Below are 21,919 nucleotides of genomic sequence, written 5' to 3' on the forward strand. Positions count from 1 at the left end.
TGCCACCTAGTCAGATGGAGGCTATGAAAGATCCAGTCTTCCTTTCCTCTGTTAAGCAGATTTTGCTTTGTTTTAAAGGTTAAGATTGTAAAATGTATTTGTATTTTGCCCCACTTAAAAAAAACGTTTGTCGTGGGACGGGCAGGTCAGAACTTCACTAGGTACAGTGGTCAAGTTCCAGCTGTTTATTGCTTTTCTGCTGCTTGGCAATCAGGAGGCAATGGTGGCCTCAGTCAGGCCTGTCTTTTTCTCCTCATTGCTTGTTTGGGCTGGAGAAGCCAGGCCAAAGCTGCAGGATCAAGCTGGTGTTAAAATATTTATAAAAACAGGCACTGAGCTCCATGAAACCAGTCCCCTGCACAGCTAGGACCTTCGTCCAGGTAGCTTGAACAGAAGGCGCAGGCAGCCCGTCTCCCTGGCTCTGCTCAGCTCTAAGCTGGGTGACTTTACAACAGAGAGGCAGTGACCCAGGGAAATGATGAGACAGGGCAGTGGGAGATGGAGAGCTGTTTACTTGGGCTGGGCTCCTGGCAGGGCCTCTGCTGAGTGACTCAAAAGCCAGTTTACCCCGGCCTTGGCAACATGGGTCTCCAGGGGCAGAGTGTAGGGAGACAGCTTAAAGGGGTAGGACACTACCATCAGACACGGGGCAACTGAAAACTTGGCTTTTGGGAGACCCCAACTGAAGGTGAGGACTCCAAGGACAGTCTTTCCACCATTTCTGACCCAAGGGTTGGGTGACCACCCTGACTGGCTGCATAGTCCGGTATCATGGTCCATGTCACATGCAGTTCACTAACAGCAAGGGCTCCCAGGGCTCATAGTGGCGGCAGTGGGCGGGCCCATTCTTTTCAGCCCCAGCTTTGGGCCGAGTTTAGAATTTTCTCACCAACTCTCCCCTGTCCTCGGGCTTGGTCTCAGCCTGCAGGATGTTCTAGGCAACCAAGACAGCACTTACCAGCTCTGTTAGTCTCTGGCCTCTAGAACCACCTCTGCCTCTGGGGCACGGGCTCCACCTTCCACTCCCTCCCCACACTGCCCACCACGGGCAAACTACCAGGAGGGAGGAGCTGGCTTTGCCAGGCCTGAGACACCTGCCTTGTGAGCCCCTGGGGGCCAGGCAGGACTCATCCCCGCAGGGCTCTTCTACTTTCCCTGGCTTCTGAGAGGCCCTCCCAGTGCCCTGGCTCGAGCTGTCAGACCAGGTCAGCCAGACAAACCTGCACAGCCCTGGACTTCCTGCTACTTCACCCCGTTCCTTCCCTTCTGTCTGGTTTGCACAGCCATGACCTCTCACAGCAGATCAGCAAACATCCCAGGCAGTTTGGGGAGCCCCCACCACCTGCCTGGCCTCTGCTGGAAACATGGCAGAGACCTGCCAGCTGTCTTTCCCTCTGAGCCAAACGCTGCTGCCCAGGGCGAGTGGTAAGCGTGCCATGAAGGGAGGATGGGGAGCTGAAGATACTGGCCTAACGGTATGAAGGTTTCACTATGGACACACTTGACATGCATGCCTACTTCATGCACATTATCTCACTGAATAGTCACAAACAACCTCTGAAATGGGGACATTATAGCCAAGGAAAATGAGGCTCTAAGAGGTTCCCTGACCAGCCCAAGGTGGCACAGCTGGAAGTGGCCCAGCCCCCAACTCCAAACAGCCTGCCTGGCTCTGCAGCCTGCGCCTCACGTGGCACCGCTCCTCCCTCCGTGGAGCCTGTCGGTGACCCGGGCCTATAGAAGTGAGCTAGGTTTTTAGACTTGTAGGACAGGAGGTTGTAAAGTACAGAAAAAAAAATTTATTGAAAATCTCTTGAATACATTGTAAAGTATAGCTCCATATTTCCAAATAAAGTAGGCTGGAGGAGGGGGAGGGGCTCTCCCACCTGGAGACAGGTGATGGTCCCAGCCCTACCCCGGGGGTGCTGCGGGGGTCAGTCTAGGGCTCATACCTTTCATTGTACAGGGCTGAGGGGCAAGGGCCGGCCTTGACAGTTGTTCTGCTCCTCCCAGGCTCAGCTCAAAAGTCAGGGCTCAGCCTCCCTGGCCTCTCACTGATGGGGTCCTGAAGAAAGGCTGCTGCCTGCAGAGGCCAACAATAAGGAATCAAAGAGGAAAATGGCTAACAGGCCTCTTCACATTTGGCCTTGGAAGGAGGGCAGTGGCTGAGATATTGGGGTGAGGTAGGGGTGGGGGTAATCAGTAACTTACCAGGACCTTCAGTGCTGGGGCCTTGGGGGTAAACCTGGATTGGTTTAGCAGGCCATGGTGTGCTCTGGCCCAAAGACAGGAGGGTCAGTTGGACACCACCCCTGGGAACACTTCTTTGCAGCAGCAGAATGTGCAGAGGTAGGGCTCAGCCCGACTGAGACAGCATCACAGCTGACCCCAGCCCTCAGAGATCAGCCTCACAGGTGGGGACAATGTCATATGCATTTACTAACAAGCAACTGAGGGCCACCTGCTCTGCTGCAGAACAGCTGCTGCCAGTGAAGACCCCAGGTGGGCCGGGAGGAGTGGGGTGGGCCTTGTTTTCCTTGGCTGCGACTACCAGTTAGGCTGCAAGGAACAGATGGTCAGTGGGTGACGCTAGGCCCTTGACTTGCAAGTAACAATTCCTGAAGGGTTAAGTCAATTGTATGCCCAGCTGTGGTTTCTCAACAAGAAACCAATCCAATCAGTAAACCTCAGGGGGGGTTAAAGAAAGGTGGTGGCCAGGCCCAGGCAGGAGGAAAGGCCCATTACCCAGCTCTGAGAAACAGGAACAAGTGTCCCAAGAGGGGCCTGTCTGGCCTTCCCCGGGGCCACAGCGGGACACACACAATGCCCCTTGAGCACGGCACGTGGCACAACTCTGAGGAGTCATCACATTTCACACCCAAGACTTCCTGGGCTGCCAGAACAGCATCAGTCACTTGGGAGAGAGATTCCAGGCTCTCGTCAGGAATATGGACGTGTCCAAGGTAGAGCCCGTTGTCAGTTCAAATGCAGCGATTCTAGGAGGTTCTGTTGCCCTCAGCCAGCCCCATTCTTGGATCCCACCTTATATATATACACGGGAAGGAAGATCCTCAGAGCAGCAACCCCGAATCTGAGGAACCTCCATGGGAGGAGGTGCTGCCCCAGGAAGAGGCCCTCCACCTTCCCCAAGTGAAAACATCTAACCTCAAACATACTTTCTCTATAAAATATCTGATTTCTCTGAAAGTAATAAATATTTACCATGTTCTATAACCAAGGAGCAGCAACAGGGGGAGGGAGGAGAGGATAGAGAAGAACCTTTGCTGTGACTCTAATGACAGAATCCTAGAGACTCAGGATTCTGTTTCTATGTAGCTGAGCACAGGCAGCCACCAGGGCTGCTCGGATGGGCTGGCACAGCCTTTAAGGGTGGGAACAGCTGACTTTAGAGTTCCCATCATCTTGGGCAGGAGGCCTGCCATGTTGCCAAAAATACAGGCACGGGGCAGAGAGAGAGAGGAAGAAGATACCAGAACTAAAGGAGAAAAAAAAGACCTAAAGGGGCCCTTCCTCCCTCCCTCCCCCTGGCACTGTCTCCTTCCTCTTTCTGCCTCCACACCAGTCCCTGGGCTACCAGCTGGAATGTCAAATGGCTGATGGTGAGGGGCCAGCTGCAGGGCAAACCCGGGGCAGGGGGCCAGCAGGAGGAGCAGATTGACAGCCTTCGTGAAGCAGTTGCCCAAGGCGGTGTAAGCAGAGGGCCCCCCCGTTGAAGGAGGCCAAAGGGTGAGTCCTCTTAAATGTTATCGCTGGCTTTCACTGCTGCCATGAGTCTCCCTGTGGGGGAAACCAGCCTCCCTCCCACCTGGCTTGGAGCAGGATGAGGGATGGGAGCAGCTGATGAGTGGAAGGCTCTGTCTCCTGGGACCACAAAAAGGGGAGGCTGCTGGTACTCGAGGACACCAACTTTTACTGCAGAGTTTCTACAAAGGCATCAAATTCTCGGACATTCTTCTCGTGCACAGCCAGCTTCTCTGGTAGTGAGTCCTGTACCGGGAGGGGAAAGAAAAGCTGCTTATTCAGGCAGGGCCTTGAAGTCAGCCGTCACCTGGGCTGAACAGAGTGCGGCAGAGCCTGGCTCGGCAGCACTGGGCCGGAGAGCCGAGCGCCGAGCAGGCACCAGCCAGTGGGCGTCTGTCCAGCAGGCGACAGTGGGGGCTGGGGAGGTGAACAGAACAGCCTAGGGAATCCAAGCAGGCCACACACACAATGAGACAGAAAAGGACCAGGCCAACAAGAGGATGACACAGAGAAATTCAACATTGAAATATCTCTGGCACAGATTAGACGGACACTAGAATACAACAGTAGGTTTAGACCCCTACAAATTCAGAAAGTTTACAAATGATTTCTTCATAGCCTGTGTGGGGCAGGCATCAGAATCCCCTGGGGGCACACGAACAAGGCCGTCCCAGTCACACTCCCAAGAGATTGTGACTCAGTGGGTCTGTGGTGAGGCCGAGGAATCTGCTGCGTCTTCGCACCAGCTGAGGAGGGGGTGGGTTAGAAGGGGTTGAGAGAGAATGAAAAAGAGAAGACAACAGAACCACAAGGAGTTAAGTTTAACTGCCCTCAGGTATCAACTGTTAATTAAAATTTGGCCCTAATCAGGTGGTGTGTCTCCACTGATGGATGAATCCGCACCTCTGAAGAGTTCAACCATCGCAGAAGACGTCCTGATGGGCACTAGGTACCTGGCAGAGGTGGGACACTCTCCTGCCACAGGACTTACAAAGTGACCCAGACACACCAGATGCCTGGGCAGGTTTGGGAGACCGGGGCAATGGGCCAGTACTGGCGGCAGCATCACGTCGAGAGCCTTTGGACTCCAGTTCCTTCCAAGCACATTTCAAACAAGAGGCCAGGGAATCAGTGTTTAAAAGCCTAAAATCAGAAGCAGGAATGTCTGGAATCAAAAGTTTTGTTATGCCAGCTCGGTGTAACCACCAGCAAGTTATTTGTTCTCAGTGTCAGTTTTCTCATCTGTAAACTGGGATAATAAGAAAACCTACCTCATGAAGATTCATGAGAAAAATGTTTGGCACCGAGAAAGCCTCAAAAAATCTTACTACTAATAATGACATTATTACTGCATTGTGATCATTACTGAGCATGCTTCTCTGTCCAAAGCAAATCAAGGCAGCTATTCCTAGATTTCTATTCCTAGAGCCATTCCTCTGATTTCAATATAGGAGGTGATGTTCCCACCTCAGGCAGAGAGACCCTTACATCTGACTGTGCGGCTGTGCAGGGCACTCCTCTGCCCTTCAGAGGCAGGAAACAGAAAATGCCCTAAACAGGGATGTGGCAATTACAGTCAGTATCAGGACATCTGGTTTAACACAAGCAGCAGAGAACGAGCTCTCTGAGGCAAGGGCAAAAACACCAACACGCTGGGCCTTCCACTTCTTCTGGCCTGTACCATGGCGTCAGCCTGGCAAACTTAACAGCTGATGGCAAAAGCTGTTGGAGCAGCCTGGCTCTGCAGCATCAGCAAGTAGGAAACATCGGGCACCAAACAGGAGTGTGTGAGAAATGCCGCGAGAGTGCAGAGGAAATGAGGAAGTGAGCGCAAGCAAATTCAAGGTAATGACTGCCAGACACGACGCAAATCTCAAGTGCGATCACAGGAAGACCATGGTCTAAAAGTGTCCTGTAACAGGGAAGATGGGCGGTGGTAGGGTGGTAAGGAACAGGAAGAAATTTACAGGCCTCTAGGGCAGGAATGACAATCAAAGGGGGAAGGGAGGTCAGAGGATGAGGTGTGTGGGGAAGGGGTTTCCATACCAAGTCCTCAGCCATGGACTGTGCCCCAATATCTATGGAGAGGCTGCTCAGCTGAGGCGGGTTCTGAAATTCACGATAGAAGGTCCCCAAGTCCATCGGAAGAATGTCATCTTTAGAAAAAGCTGGTTTCTTAAAAAACAAGACAGATTCAAGTTTAGCTTGCCTTGGACCACAGAGAAAAATCTGAGGGCGTAAGCTATTAACAACCCTCTTTCCTTCCGGTAGTTATCAAAGAAAAGGTTCCTCTAGGTTTATCTTGGAGAGAGGAATCTTTACACCTTTCCCTTCTGGGCAGCTGAATTAATCCTGGTGATGACTCCTCTCTCCCCTAGGTGGGTTTAGGTCCCTTTCCTTCACACTCCTTTCAGACACAAAGGCTATCCATTCACAAATAGGACCTGTGCGGATACCACTGGAAAATCCCATTTCAAGTTGAATTTCAACCAAAGACATGACATAAAATGCCTTACTGCTCATGGGCCTCCAAATGTCTCCCCAAGCAGGGTATGAGGGCAGGTTCCCCACTTAAAATGCACAGCCAGCACCCGCTGCCCCATTCCCTCTGTCTATATTGGCCCATTTGACCCTGTGAAGGAAGAAGTCCTGTTCCAGTGCAATGGATGCTTCCAGGTTAATCTCCCTGGAAGCAGCAAAGGTCAAGGAAGGTGATAGCAACTTACGAAGTCGATCATAACAAAGTCGTCCTGGGTGTTGCCACTGCTGCCCCCACTGGAGCCATCAGATAGCAGGCTGCCCTGGAGAGGAGATGTAGTCTCTGGGGAATCTGGAGGATTCACCTGTTTCAGAATAAGCCAGAGGTAGGGGTGGCTCTGTGCACTGGCTGCAAATCCATGAGCCAAGGGGCATGGCTAATGGTCTGTGGAGGAATACTGACTCGCCCAGGAAGGACGACGACTCTGGCACTACCTCACTGCAAAGTCCACTTTAGTCCACCAGGGACTCACCATGGGATCGGCATCCTCCAGCTCCAAATTCTTAGGAGCAAACATGGCAAAAGGTATGTCCAAACTGGTCAGGGTCACCTGATGAGACAGGGGAGAAAGTATCAGTCCCCTTCACCACCCCCACCCCAGCCTGTGTGCTTCATTAGAGGCCACCAGAAGCCTGGAGGTCCAGCAAGTTCGCACACCCAGGCTCCTGTCTTGTTGCAGACCCCACCCCCAACAATCTCCTCTGCCTCCCACCACATGCCCACAGCATCAACAGGGGTGAAGGCTCCCTAGGACCTTGGGACTCAGCTTTGGAAGCTTGACTAACAGTAGTTCAGTAACAACTGTTCTTCACTGGCAGAAGTGAGGTGGAACCTCCTAGGTCAAGTTAAGCTGAGGCAATGACACTTCAGTGCAATGTGTCTGCACTAAATGGCATAGTCTCCCTCAACTATGTGATCACAGAGCAGTAGTTCTTAATTTCTTCTGGAGGGATGTCACAGGTTATTAACCCTCTTCAAATAAATTCACACACTTGTGCATGTACCCACACATACACAAACAACTCTGCATGTGATTTCAGTGGTTCCACTATCCCAGGTTAAGGCCTTACTCTAAGGGCTCAGATATTCTCACAGGTGGCAGGGGCAGAAAAATCACCTGGTTGATGGGTTTGTTGACAAAAGCCCCCACTTTCCGGACAAAGATGGTCTCCAAGACGTCATGGGGGGAGGCTCGTCCCTCACTGCTGTTTGATACAGTTTCAGTATCCTCGCTTGAGAAGAAAGGTAATGTTGGTACTCATTCTCAAACCACAGCAGAACTTACTTCATTCCCCAGAAATCTATCTTGCGGGGCTGCAGCCTAGGGCAGGGGTTGCCCCTCACCCGCCCACCTCATGGGGAATGGCAAAATGCAGGCTGGCTGCTGCCACTGTCACCCTCCTATTTGAGTTGAGAGGAGAGGACTGCATTTCCTGGAAACAACCAAAAATTACACATATGTGAATAAAACTTAGTGTTACAATTGTGTGAAGACTGCATAAAATTAATTTTTAATACCAATGATAAGCATCAGTCACTGTGCAAACATATAGGGAAGCAGCTCTTATAAATAACTGTAATTTTATATTAATCTATTACATACATAGCCAGACTCAAGATTGTAGCTTTTCCCTGTCTTCTTTTTGTTTTGTTATCTAAAGATACTGTAAGACTGCATAGCTTACAGTACAATATTAAATTTAAGCCTTACCTCACAAAGGATGTTGCCATTATTCCAAGTCCAGAGTCCAAAATTTGACTCCTTAGATAGCCAGAGCATTCTCCACCCATGACAGTTTGTCTGGGTTGAGGTCCTCTGTGCTCCATACCACATTTCCTCCCCCATCTTCCCCCCAGTCATCCCTCTGTTCAGCAAGGTCTTTCAACACCACATTCGATTTGGCTGCTCTCATTCCCTCCGTGCAGACTAATACTGAGTCCTGGATGATGGGGGGCTCTAAGCAGCAGAAACAAGGGCCCTTACTGTGGCTGCCAGACTAGTAGTCACAGCCCTGCAAGCAGCAGAGGATGGGAAAGTCCAAAAGCAGGGGCTCAAGATGGGGAAGAACTGTGCCGTCCAAGTGGCCTCTGGACTCCAGCCAGCAGGGAGGACCAGCACTAAGGAAAGGCCTGAGCTCTGACGACCTACCCTGACACAGGGTCTTCTCTTTAGCTACTCCTGTTCATGACCCAGGATTCAAGGCTCAGAACACCAGAGTGTAAAATGGCTAAAAGGAGCCTCCTTTGATTATGTAATGGGGGAGGGACAAGAGGATGGAAGTTTGGGGAGCCAGGAATGAAAGTAATTACTTTTCCTGATGGATGGCACAAAAATATCTTCCCAAACAATCCCCCTCCCACCACTCCTCTGTGGGAATGGAAAAAACCCCAGGAATTTCTATTATCTGAAAGTTCACTTAGGATGTGGTGGGGCAATCAACGTCATTACCTCTGGGGCCCTCCATGTAAGGGAGGGCAGAGCAGGGCAGGGCAGCCGCAGCTTCCCACAGAACTCCAAGTGTAATGGAAAGAGCCAGCAGGGGCTTTGCAGTCTGAGGAGCTGGGCTTGTGCCCGGCCGTTTTGTGAGCTAATTGCTCTCTTAGGCAAATTACTTAGTCCTTCTGAGACCCTCTTTTAAAAGGAAGTAACAATGGTGATTTTTGCAGGGTGGGATTATGGGAACTTTCATTTTCTACATAATGTCTTCAAAATTAGAATTTTCCAGACTACATCACTTCTGTAAACATAAAAGACAAAAGTTTTTTTTTTTAATTTTAATGAAAAATAGTTGTTTCTAAAGAATAGTTGTTTCTAAAGAATTATAAACATAGTAGAAAAAGAAAAATCAATCCTAACCTCCACCACAGATACACTGTGACCTTGGACGTCAGGCTTACAGTTAACAACACCTTTGTTCTGGTTTCGGGAAACACTGAGGATGCCGCCAAGGGAAGTAAACTTGGGGTAAGGGACAAACATCTGAAAAACACCTTCACCGGATGAGAGGATAAAGAGCCAAGCAAGCCCTTGCTGTTTGTTGTTGGTAGCAGTGCCCAGAGCCAGCATCTTCATGTACCAGCTGCAATGTAAGATTTTCATCGGGCATTTTAAGGATTCCACATTTACCACGCCAATGCCAAGCCTGAGCCAATGCTGAAAGCTACTCTTTACTGATACTAAATAAGCACGTGTCAGGGAGGACAGGCCCCCTGGCTGGTCTGAACAGTGGCAGAGCCAAGACGTGAACTCACCTGCTGGAAGGCGTGGCAGCACAGTGGGCGCCATCAGAAGGGGTGCAGGTTGCCACCCTCTCCTGGTCAGCTTGGGTACCGTGGGCAGGCTGGTTGGGAGCAAGGGGTACCCCACCTTCCTTCCCCGGAACCATTAGCTTTGTAGAGAAATGAAAAAAACACCATGAATCATGGCAGTACCAGGTAGAAGAGGAAACACAGCCTAGCATAAAGGTATCCGCTCTCCAGCTTTTCCATCACCAATGCTGCCACCAAGTGGGCAGGAAACCTTGGAAATCTTTATCCTCTGGGACTCAGTTAATGGGAGACATGCAAGGTAAGCACTAGAGAGGGAAAAGAGAGGGAGAAAACACTCGGGAAGCTCTTCTAAGAGGCCTCCTCCTCTCAGAGTCACCTTAGTTTTTCAAAGTTACAGCAGAGCTTTGCTTCGTAACACTTAGAATAATACTGATGTCTCAAGAGGCCCCTCAACTGCATCCGGGAAAGGGAGGCAGCACAGGAACCCCCAGTGTCCTCCCCATCTTTAAAGATACCTGGTGAGGGTGTGTGGCATTTAAGCCAGCAGCAAACACTACTGGATAAGCCAGGTCAGCTGATCCAACGCCCAGGGCAGCAGGCTGATAGGAAAGGCGAGAGCTTGAGAGCTAAGCAAGAGAAAAACAGAGAGGGGCAGAGGAAAGGAGGAAGGAAAAATAGGCAATCCTAGAGTATGGCTAGTGATCAAGATCAGTAGAGAGGTAAGGAATGGACCCCAACCCACATCCTCACAGTGTGAGGGGCCTGATGTAAGGGCCAAAGACTGGCCAGGCCGTTACTTTGTAAATAAGAAAACAAGACTGGACTGCAGTGGGATTAAGATTCCCAGCACTGTGCCTTCCTAAGGCTTCAAATGAGTTCCTTGCTCCCCCTTTTCCCAGGGGCTCAGCTAACTGTTTCGGTTTCCAGCTCAGCAGATCCGTGAAGCCCAAGCCTGGGCAGAATTTGGAGCCAAAGTCATCAGATTTTTCCCAGGTCATTCTATTTTCTCCTTTGAGCATGAGGCCTCTTTGAAACAGAAAGCTTTTTCCTAATCATACCCTCTATCACCACTGGGTTTGGGAGGGTAACTATTTATATTAAAAAATAAAGAATACCACTCTTGAACGGTTTATTTGGAAATAAGATATAAACAACTCCATGTATTTTTCACATCAATGCCAGGAGGAGGGGCAAATGACAAATCCTATTTTGGGCTGCTGTGCTATGGCTGTATCCTGTTAAAAATCAATTACCACGCCTCAAAATAACCCACAGAACACTTGGGGATATTTAAATAGCTGTACCTTGTACTTTATTTACAGTTTTTAAATAAAAAGATGTCATCTGATTACATCCCCTTCTTCCCAGAATGAACTCACTTGATGGGAAAAGGCCAGTCCTGCCATGGGGACCCTCAGGGTGTCCGTCACCACAGGAGGAGGGGTCTGAAAATGTGCCTTTGTGACAGTAAACACACACTGTGCACAGATACACACAGACACAGGAGAAACAAGAGAAGAAAAAAGAACAGGGACTTGAGAAAGAAGTGAAAAAACTCCGGAAGGGGCAGCAGCAATAGGGGCTTAAAAGTATAAAATGGACATTAGGAGGGAAACAGGGAGAAAGCTGCCCAGCTGCTTTCCCACAAGGACCGCTTGGAAGGATGTGAAGAAGAGATGTTTATCCCCGGTACTCTGCCGCCTGCCTGTCTCCCTGATGAGCAGGTGGAAGACAAAGCTGAGTCACGCTGCTATAACTTGGTGAACAGGGAAACCTGAACCAAGTATTAGTCTGTCTTTAGTCAAAAGAGGGTGGGAGGATGTTAGAGAACAGTCTCCAACAGGAAACACCTAAGAACCAACGCAGGGTGTGAGGAGCAGGAATGAAGACACTGAAGTTAAGATGCTAGACTGAAAATCTTTTTCTGGGGACCCAGAATCTTCAGGGACAAATTGAAACAGTTGACATTTGTTGGCTGGAACTTTAAAATGCTCAGGTACCCAGCTGCAAACTTTCCTCCATCCTCCCAGGGAGGATGAGTGTGCATATACAGGTGTAGGTACTGGGGTGTGCGCGTGCACGCTGCTATAGTCCCTGCTGGTGTAGGAGAACTTGATGGGGCATTTTCAAGACTTGTGAATTCAAAGCTAATTATGGGCATGATGATTGTTTTGGGTCTTGCTGTTCCATCTTTAAGTCTCGCCAATTAACTAATTAGTGCTTAGAATTGGAGGTAGGACCTTAAGTCCCAGTAGCAGGTTCAAGGTCACAACTATTTCCTGACTCAACTCTGAGCCCAAATGACACAATGATCCTTATTTTGTTGGCAAAACAAACAGTCCATCAACATGTATTTACTGGATTCTAGCAAAAGCTCAAATAGAAGTTGTTGAACAATTATGCAATTTCCTAGGTTAAACCAAAGAAGAAACTATTTCAGTATTTACAGGTGGCAAATGATTTTTCTGTGTTCTACCATCAAGATTTAAAATGAGTATTTCTGCACCAAACTGTACCAGCCTTGATTAGAGGTGCTCCAGCAGTAGTGAGTGACAGGGTTCACCCACAGGCTGCTCAGTATTGATGCGCAACTTGGAGAGATCATGACAAGACACCAAGGGTAACTGATACCATGAAAAATATAGGCTCTCCTTACACAGGTAAACAAACATTTTTTGCAAACATCAGGTACAGAAACTACTTAACTTCCCTTTATTCTGCGGGTTGGGTCAAACCTCCAGTGTATCAAAGAAAGAGACAAATTGATTTGTTAAGGCCCGGCCTCACCATCCCTCATACCTCCCAAGTTTATTTATTGTGTATGAATTTATCAATTGTAAAACAAAATAAAACTGTTTAATGAACATTAAATGACATTCACATTTTGATTATCTAAAAACTTTACTCACTAATGTGCGCTAGTAAGAAAATGTATCGCCCCCTTTGTTTTTTGGTCAAGATTGCTGTCTGTCAACAAGTGTACCAGAAGCTACCTGCCCCCAGTTCAATGGCGACAGCCATGCCTACATATATTAATGGGGGGATGGGACTAACAATTCTCACATCCCGAGACCAAACTGTCTAGGCAATTTTACAGTAAGAATCTCTTCAACTCTAAACTGGGACAACAGAACTCAGTGATGTGTGGATTTTGTAAAGTCCTTCATATAAAAGTTAGCTTTTGTGCCTAACTTCTGCTTTTAAAACTATGCTTTTAGAACTATGCTTTTAATTCAGTATCCAACAACCCAGGATGGAATAAATTTTAATTTTTTCTTTATTTAAAAAACATAGAGAATAAAAATGTATGGAGAGCTAATTAAGTTGTTGGGTCTCCCAAATAAGATGATGAAAAGGGATAATCCAGTGCTCGATTAAAGAAAGTAGAACTGACTTAAGTCTACAAGAAACTATCCAATGTGAAAGCAAAGAGGAGTGAAATAACAGAGATGATGGGCAGGCAGTGGGTAGAAGATGAATGACTTGGGGTGAAAGGGAAGGAACGTGCCCTGAAAGACAGCTGGCAAAAATGATGCTTTATCTGAAGCAGTCTCAGTATGATGTTCCTCATACAACAAGGCCACACAGGCACTTCACATTGTTTGGAGCTTGTGTTTTATTGAAACTGGATTGGACACTGCAGATGGACTCAAGTGGAAAAGTTAATGGTTAAAAATATTCAGAGAGAGAATGCAGATAGGCAGATATCCGTGTTAACTATTAAGTAAAACTGCACTGCTGGTGTCCTACTGGCAAAATTTTATGCTAAATAATCATGAGCTCCTTTTATGCTCCTTCTATTATTAGAAACCATATATATCATTTCATGAAAGAAGTAGCTACCAAACGAGCAGGTATAAGTTAAGAGTACCTCTCTGGTACCAGAATGCATTTTTGATTTTCTAGGAATTTTCCATGACCAATTTTCTAGGGAATTCTAAGATGTCCCCAGGAAGGTAAGTAAATCTTTTAGGTTAAGAATGGCTACAGAGACACTGCTCTGGGAAATATACCCAGTGTTCTCCTTATTTGCTGGAAGTAATAAATCCTTCTTTTTCTCTCTCTCCACCCCAAAAGATAGAAAGAAAGAAAGAATTCTTGGAATGTTACCTGCTGGGTAAGAAGGCATTCCTCATCCCTCAAAATAATCCCCTTGAAATAATCACCATCACCACCACCAAAAGAGATTGTATCTAAATTTTGACATCATTTCATAAGACCCATATGTGTACCAAATAACTACCGCCACCCCAGAACCTGCTTCCCCCTACCTGGGATGGAGGGGAGGTGGAAAAAGAGGTGGTACACACTTCTTGAGAATCTTCCACAGAAGGATATGTTACTCCAGTGTCCTCACTGGTGGTTCTATAGTGAGTGGAAAAGAAATTATGAACTGACTGATGACAGTTAACTTCAGAAAAGATACAGAGAGGTTAGATAAGGATGCAAGCTGTGGCAAGAATTGTTTCAGGCGGAGCCCCTAATGGCAAGAGAGGCATGTTGAGTCCTTGATAATTTCAAACATTTCCAGAAAGCAGCATATAGAGGTTGACAGTGGCTTTTTTTTTTTTTAAAAAAAACCCAAACATTTTACCTGAAATATCATTCCAGAGTATTTTCTTAAGCCTGGCTAGTACTGGGGCCAAAAAATTATCAGCAGTAGAGAACGTAGTGAAACAAATGTCTAGACTTCAAAGACAAAACCTATCCAACTTTATGAGTCCTTCACAGAAAGGCAGTATCTTTCCTGATATATATTTATTTCCATCACTAGAGAATTCTGTTTTCTGGGATCTAGGCCTGGAGATATTTGATTCTGATGTACAACTGAACTGTGCCAATGGTGACCTGAAAAGCATTTAATTTACAAAGGACATTCTACAAATGACTGCCACTCTTAAGTCTCTTAAGTAAAATCAAATCACTACTGTCAAGATTCAAAGTATCCAAGAACTTTCTGAACTTGGTACACCCTAAGTCTTGGTGTACCTTACAGGTAGCAGCAAGAATGACAGCTAGCCACTCTGCTTCTCTCCACATGGGGTCTCCATCAGTGAGTGCTGATAAGGATGCTCTATGTACCTGTGCAAGATGGATGCTTTTGCCTACCTGCAGTTTGGGGAAAACGTCATTCACAGTCCTCACCTGTAATTGCAGGGGTGCATGGGCGAGGAGCTGGGATAGGGACGGTCCACAAAGTGATCAATGATAATCCCCATGATAGGTGGGGTCCTCTCAAAGTGCCTGTAATGCAGCAGGAAAATTGCCATATTTGTTAGAATGCCTTGTCAGCCCCCCTGAGGTCCTCAGAGGGCCCCTTCTCACCTTTTACCTATTGGCAGGAACCAAAGAGCCTTAACTATCACATCCCTAAACATAAACCACCAACTCTACATTGGCTCTGGGACACTCAGACTCCTCAGTCTGGAAACTGGACTCTCTCTCAGTTTAACTCTTTTGCAATGGCAAAGCTCAACTGTAGGCTTAGCCACCGGGTTTGGAGGAAGAAAACTACTATCTTTAGAAGAGTTCTGTTGGATTCCAAAGCATTTTCCTCACCTGGTGGACATGAATGCCAAGTTAATTCTGTAAGCACAAGAAAGAGTTATGGTGCCCACAGGGGTGCCCACTGTCCCGACACGAACTGTCTGGAAACCTAGGAGAAGAGATAAACAATTAGCTTTTTTTCCAGAGAGTACTGACACTGCCCCCGGTCTGTCTTTCTGTGAATCATTCCATCTGCTGTACAATCTCTGGCATTATCCACTTAGCACCTTGAGTGCAGCAGCATAAATTTCATACCTATGTGTATGTATGTATATATTTTTTTCTTTCAATTTATTCTGTATTAACCTAATATTGTCAGGAGAAACAGCATTTCCAGATAAAACTACCTTCAGAGAGGTAAAACAATTGTTGGTCCTAAAGCTTAAGCAAGTCCTAACCAACCCTGCCCAGATGTGCCACAAGTATAGGCACAGCAGAGGGGCATGAGGAGTTTCTCACATAAATTTAGGAAGTACACACACTCCCACCCAAACTGCCACCCTGGAGCTAAGTACAGAAAAGAGCCAGGGCCTTACAAGGTATTTCCAACAAAGCTTCCTGGTTTTTGTGGTTTCATTTCCAATTTTTCAAAACTGTTGATACTCATCAGAAACATTTAACATGCTCGTTGTAGAAAATTAGGAAAACAGACAATTGTACAAAGAGTAAGAAAGAATAGAGTTACTGGAACTTTGGGAAAAATTAGTCAGTCATTCCTTGGGGGCTCTTTGGACCACCCGTCTTTTCCTTACTTGTATCACGCATACTAAAACCACGAGCCACATATTACTACAGGCAGCATCCGAGCCCATCTCTGAAGTCAGGGGAGCTCTTAACACTACAAATGTTTTTCAACCTTGATACATACCTTCTCCTAAGCCATTCAGCTGAACTTCCCCAAAATATATCCTGTAAGGAAGAAAGAAAGAAAAAAGTTACCTGATTTCTTTATTCTAAGGGCCTGTATACCACAACAACTAGAAACAAAATAAATAAAACCAATCCTTCTTTTCTTATTTGCATGAACACCTCTCCTAATGGAGCAACACTGCTACTACCTGATTAAGCTGTAGGCATGGGGATGTAAATGGAAAGGACTGGTTAAGAAATTCAGAAAATAAAAATTAAGTGGAAATTGCCATTTAAGTTTCTTATTCCTGCTCCTACAAGGTGTTTATAAAGTATACCTACTGGGAAATAAAAAATATATAAATAAAATTGGCAAATAGGTCTGGGACTACTATGAGAAAGTACAAGATTTTTTTTTTTAATTGAGGTGTAATTGACATACATTATATTAGTTTCAGGGGTACATAATGATTCAGTATTTGTATACACTGCAAAATGATCATACTAAGTCTAGTTAACATCCATCATCATTCACAGTTACCATTTTTTTTTCTTGTGATGAAAACTCAACATCTAGTTTCTTAGTTAGCCACTTTCAAATATGCAATAGAAGGTACTGGATTTTGAAGTGTAGTCTTCAATTAAAGGGAGCTCTCTGTGCTCGTCAAAAGTCATTCCAAAGTAAATTGGTGAAGAAATTAGAAAATCTTGTCCACCACAGAATAACTAGGGAAGATTATTCTAAAATATAAAAATATAAACACAGCAGAACTTTTCCATGAATCTCCCTGGGAAGGCCAATCCAAATTAGCTAAATGTCTGAATTACAAAGAACACTTAAAATGTATTTTTATATTTTTCAAGTAATATTGTTAAAAATTAAACTAATACATGGGTTTTTCATTTTATTTTTCTTAAAAAAAATTTTTTTGTTACCTTTGGGGGGAGGTAATTAGGTTTATTTATTTATTTATTTTATTTTATTGGAGGTACTGGGGATTGAACCCAGGACATCCTGCATGCTAAGCATGCACTCTACCACTCAGCTATACCCTCCCCTCCATGGGTTTGTTCAATAAAAAGCAAGCTCCAACAATCTACAAAGCCCTACGGTTAGATGTCAGGGATAAGATAAAGATAAATTATGGGTAAGATTCAGGACAAATCTGAATTGTAGGTCTCAAACACTATAGTCTGGAGGGGAGAAAAGAAACGTGTATAAGTAGCTGAAATACATGTACAAAAGTGACAGACATCTTAAAGCAGGAGTCAAGCAAATTTTTATTTAAAGGATCAGTTAGCAAATATTTTAAGCTTGCAGGCCATACAGTCTGCGGCAACTACTCAGCTTTGCTGTTGTACTGCAGAAGTAGCACTGATAACAGGTAAATGCATGGGGTGGCTGTGTTGTAAAATAACTTTTTTATAAAAACAAGCAGACAGTCTGCAGACCACACTTTGCTGACTCCTACCATAAAGTAATATAGGAATGACATTAATAAAGTGTAGCCAAAGGAGATTTTGCCAAGCACCCTCTGAGAAAAAGCTGCAACTTAATCAGCTCGCTGCTCATTTGAATATTGGTACAGTGCTTAAAATAATCTAATTCTGTTATACCTTCTTGTGGCTATACTCTTTATGCTACTCAGGTGCTAAGCAAAAGTCTTCTTCACAGATAGTAGACAATAAAACTTTAATTTAGTCTTGATGAACAACAAATTTCAAATGAGTTTTTATAACAATGTAGCTATAGCGAAATTATCAAATCTACAGGATCAGGGAAAAAATGATAGTACAGCAAAAAAAAAAAAAAAAAAAAAGACAAGGCTATTGTTTAATGGTATAGGCTATACTGTTAACCTGTCAGCAACAGTATAAAAAGAAAAAAAAAAAAGAGTCACATCTACCTCTGAGACCACCCACTTCTCTAAGGTTTAAACTAGTTAGCTGCATCCAAAAGCACACCTGATAATGATAAGCAATCAGTGAGCAATACTGTATTACTCCAGAGATACAAGATAAATGAAGAGTTTATTTATTTACTTATTTAAATTGAATTTTATTTTTTGAGGGGGGAGGTAATTAGGTTTATTTATTTATTTACTTAGTGGAGGTAGTGGGAATTGAACCCAGGACCTCGTGCATGCTAAGCATGCGCTCTACCAATTGAGCTATACCCTCCCCCACTAAATGAAGACTTTAAACACAGGTTTGAAAAGGACTAGAAGTCCTAGTTAACTAAGTAGTGTACACTACTAGTAGTGTAGCATGGCTACTTACAGAAGAACCAAATTAAAGGGGACTTAGCATGAGAATGCTGAGAAACGAAAAATAAGAGTTATATAGGAATAAAAGTCTAGTAATTTTCAAAGGGAATACCCATCTTGAAACCTGAGAAGACAACAAAAACTTGGAAAAATAAACATGGGTAGGTTGCTAGATTATTTCAACAGAAATAGTTGAGTTCAAATCCTTGGTCCTTCTATCCTACTATACTTATTTCCTCTCAAAATCAGCTCTGTACATGTGAACCAAAGGCTAAAACCCATGGCTCATCACTAATGTGGAAAAGAGTCTTGGATGATTTGGGAACCTCTGGCATTCCATGCTCTGCTTTCACACTTTCCTACATATCCTCGACACTACCGCTCTGGTCCATTCGACAATCTGAGGATAGTTCACATCCTGCCCCCAATTTCTATGCCTTGCCACCCACTGTACGCCTGACCTGGAATGATCATTCTCCCTCACTCCCAGCAGATGAAATTTTCTCTCCCTCAAGGTCTAGTCTGAATGCCACTTCCTCCATGAAGCCTGCCTTAATCTCCCACCCAGATCAAACTTTTGCTTCCTATGTTTTCACAGTACGTTTTCCCTGACACTGCTATGCAAATCCTGCTTTTTACTTTAATTATGCATGTACCAAACATTTCCCCATTACATTAGAAATACGAGTAGGGCTGGGCTCTATATAGTTCTTCCTTGGGCCTAACACAATACTTGCATTAAAAAAACATTCAATAATACATATGTGTTGAGGTGAAATAGTAAGAAAAATTCTCAAAGAACTGTCAACTAGTTCTTTATATCCACAGACAAATAATTAAAAACAAACTGCATTAGAGTTTGTTACACAGAATTTTAATCTAATTCTGGAATTTAGAAGGCTGTGGAATACAGATACCTTGTTTTTAAAAGTCTTAAGCTCCTTTTCCAACAATGAGATATATATCAGTAGGACCAAAAAATACATTCCACAAGAATCAAGACTGTATACAAACAAAAGGTTTGGCTGCTTTGAAAAGCTGAGGTTCATAAGAGAGAATGGATAGACAAACATAGGAAAGCTATAGCATCAACTATCCAACCATCTGTCCAAAAATTAATCACGGAATACCTGAATGCTAATCAGACAATGTGCAAAGTGATGAGGCCGATGAGTGAATCATTAAGGTGAGCTGTTTACCTGTACAGTATGACATATTCATGCCCTTGCTTTCTGGAGAGTCTGTAAGCTGGTGTCACCCTGGTTATAGCAAGGAGAGACTTCAGCAGCAATGACAGTCTGTTGTACACTGCATAGGAAACTTTGATTTCTTTATCACACCTAAAGAGCAAAGACACTATCAGTATTCTCCTATTCAACCAGTGCAAAACAGAGAATTGAAATGCAATGAATATAGAAATACTAGTTATGTTCCATCCAGTGACTGAGATCCACTTGTTAGCATTATTCATAAGTTCTGATTGGCTATCATCTGCTTTGCAGTCTAAATACACCTATAATCAACAGAGATGGTTGCAAATCAAGTGCTAAAGCTGTATATGATTAAACTTGTTATTAAAACATGTTCCAAACTAAAGCTGTAATAAGAGTTCTTTGACAGCTTATCAACAGATTGTTGAAGAAAGCCAAAGTTTCACTTTCTCATGCACTAGACAAAGGCAGATGGGCACCAAAAGGCATCTAATATATTTTTCTAGCTTTGAGGCAGTTATCTTTCTAAGAAATAAAGCAACATACTTAAAAACAGTAATTCAATACTGCAATTATATTACTGAAGGTGAAAACATAATTTCAATGTCTCATGAGCAGTCTACCTCTATACATCTAACAACAAATCTGGAGGAAAGTATTTGGTACTAAAATTTTGGACTATACCTGGCAATTGCCTTCTATTTAAGAAAGAAAAATAATGCCCACACCACTCATACTTATTACTAAGATTTTTCTTTTGATGTGCTGCTATTTCTCAATTTTCCTATATATTCTTCTTAAAAATTAAAGCTTCAGGCAAGAAGTAAGCTAATCTGCCCTGAAAGAAGAAAATGGAGGGGAAAATAACATGCATTTTCAACCCATGACCAACACAGCATGTATAAAGGAGTAATGAGGGGAAATCTTATTGGATGTCTGCCACACAGAAAGCAGACAAAACAGAGTAGTCATGTTACAAGAGCTCAAGGGATTTAATCAGAGAACTATCTGTACTCTGGGAAAACAACAAACCCTTTTCAGCTTTCTCTCCGCTCCTTTCCCTGAAGTGTCTGAGTCTCTCTGGACTGACACTCCCTTCTGAAGGTCATCTCTGTGCCTGGGCTGGGAGCCAAGCACGAAGCAAATTGTAGCAAAGACCTATTGGCTTTGTTAAGTGGTCAGAACACCCTCCATGACTGATAACAAGGCCCTGCTTTTCACATGATGTTGTGTACTTTATCCTCAGCTACCACAACCAAGGACCCTAAGACAGAGCACTTACTTTTCATTCATTTCCAGACACCAAATTTCTAGCTCCATGGAATCTCCCTGTAGACAATTGAAAGATATTTCAGTTTTTTAAAACTATCTTCTTTTTTCTCATTATAAAGCACTATATAGCCACTATATAAAATACTGGAAAGTATAAATAAGGTAAAAAAAAAAAAAAAGAGATATCAATTTATAATCCAATCAGTGACTTTTCTAAATTAAAGTGAGATCACATTGTATAAACTACTTTTATCGCTAACTTTTAAATTAAATACAACATGGAATTCTACTTATAATTTTAAATTCTACATTTTCTTTAATAATTGCATAGTATTCCACCATATGATCATCATTTTACCCAATCAGCCCCCCATACTTCGACATATAGGTTGTTTCTAAATTTTCACTAAAATAAACAACACTGATAAACAACTTTGAAACTACATTTTGTATGCACCCTGAATCAGTTGAAGGTGAATTTCCAGAATTAGAATTGTTAGATCAAGGGATATGTATGCTTCTAAGACTTTCGCTATGTATGACCAAATTGCTCCTCAGGAAGGCCAACACTTCAAATGATAGAGGGAGCCTTTCCCTCCAATTCAGTAAAGGATATTTTTAGGTGACATACAGTTAAGGAATACCTTAACAAGCTCCCTACTTAGAAGTCTTTTTAGCTGTTTGATGTCTTTAGCCAAACTGTTCAGTTCCTCTGTAAGTCACTCTGAACAGATTTAGTCTAGTAGATAGGAAAGAAAAAGAAAAGACTAAAGCCAGACTCCTTCAACCCTGTAACACTCCTGTGTGTCACTTAGTGAGAAGGATACTCACATACATTTGAACACAGGTAAGCTTTTTACGAATCAGTTTAAGTTTTAGGTTTGGGAGTAAGTTTGGTTAGTCTGTGGAGTAGAGAACTTTTATTAGTTCTAGATCAAATTTAAATCTGTATCCTTAATATATATCCTTCTCATCACAATGTCATTTCTAAATGATACAAATGAATTTTGAATTCCTCTCCCAAACCCCCTCCCAAAAAATCAAGGATGACTGGACAGTAGGAAGTATCCAAGACAAGTTAGTGTGGTTTTTCTAGGACAATCAGAACAGTTTAGAGTCAGATTTCACAGATACCTGGGAGAGGAAAGATTCTATTTGGACTACGTATGGATCACTAAGGGAAATAATTCACAGTATAAATT

General features: G+C 44.2%; 1 protein-coding gene across 11 annotated transcripts in view; it reads right to left on the reverse strand.

Annotated features, from left to right (window-relative positions):
• Positions 1 to 1,776: 1,776 nt before the first annotated feature.
• Positions 1,777 to 21,919, reverse strand: part of ATG13 (autophagy related 13) — a 42,712-nt gene continuing 22,569 nt past the window's right edge. For 4 of the 11 annotated variants that reach the window (XM_031459650.2, XM_011000645.3, XM_031459651.2 and 1 more), the window contains 14 exons: positions 20,728 to 20,774; positions 19,434 to 19,574; positions 15,987 to 16,027; positions 15,131 to 15,227; positions 14,717 to 14,815; positions 13,843 to 13,936; positions 10,951 to 11,049; positions 10,087 to 10,197; positions 9,554 to 9,690; positions 7,419 to 7,533; positions 6,774 to 6,851; positions 6,489 to 6,605; positions 5,809 to 5,937; positions 1,777 to 4,008 (listed from right to left, as the gene is read on the reverse strand). In XM_031459650.2, coding sequence (XP_031315510.1) covers positions 3,931 to 4,008; positions 5,809 to 5,937; positions 6,489 to 6,605; positions 6,774 to 6,851; positions 7,419 to 7,533; positions 9,554 to 9,690; positions 10,087 to 10,197; positions 10,951 to 11,049; positions 13,843 to 13,936; positions 14,717 to 14,815; positions 15,131 to 15,227; positions 15,987 to 16,027; positions 19,434 to 19,574; positions 20,728 to 20,774 — 1,383 coding nt within the window. In that variant the 3' untranslated portion in view covers positions 1,777 to 3,930. The remainder of the gene's footprint in view (positions 4,009 to 5,808; positions 5,938 to 6,488; positions 6,606 to 6,773; positions 6,852 to 7,418; positions 7,534 to 9,553; positions 9,691 to 10,086; positions 10,198 to 10,950; positions 11,050 to 13,842; positions 13,937 to 14,716; positions 14,816 to 15,130; positions 15,228 to 15,986; positions 16,028 to 19,433; positions 19,575 to 20,727; positions 20,775 to 21,919) is intronic. The other 7 variants (XM_011000649.3, XM_011000648.3, XM_011000642.3 and 4 more) reach the window with 6 other exon arrangements.

Source organism: Camelus dromedarius, chromosome 12, assembly GCF_036321535.1.
Source record: "Camelus dromedarius isolate mCamDro1 chromosome 12, mCamDro1.pat, whole genome shotgun sequence".
Lineage (NCBI taxonomy): Eukaryota > Metazoa > Chordata > Mammalia > Artiodactyla > Camelidae > Camelus > Camelus dromedarius.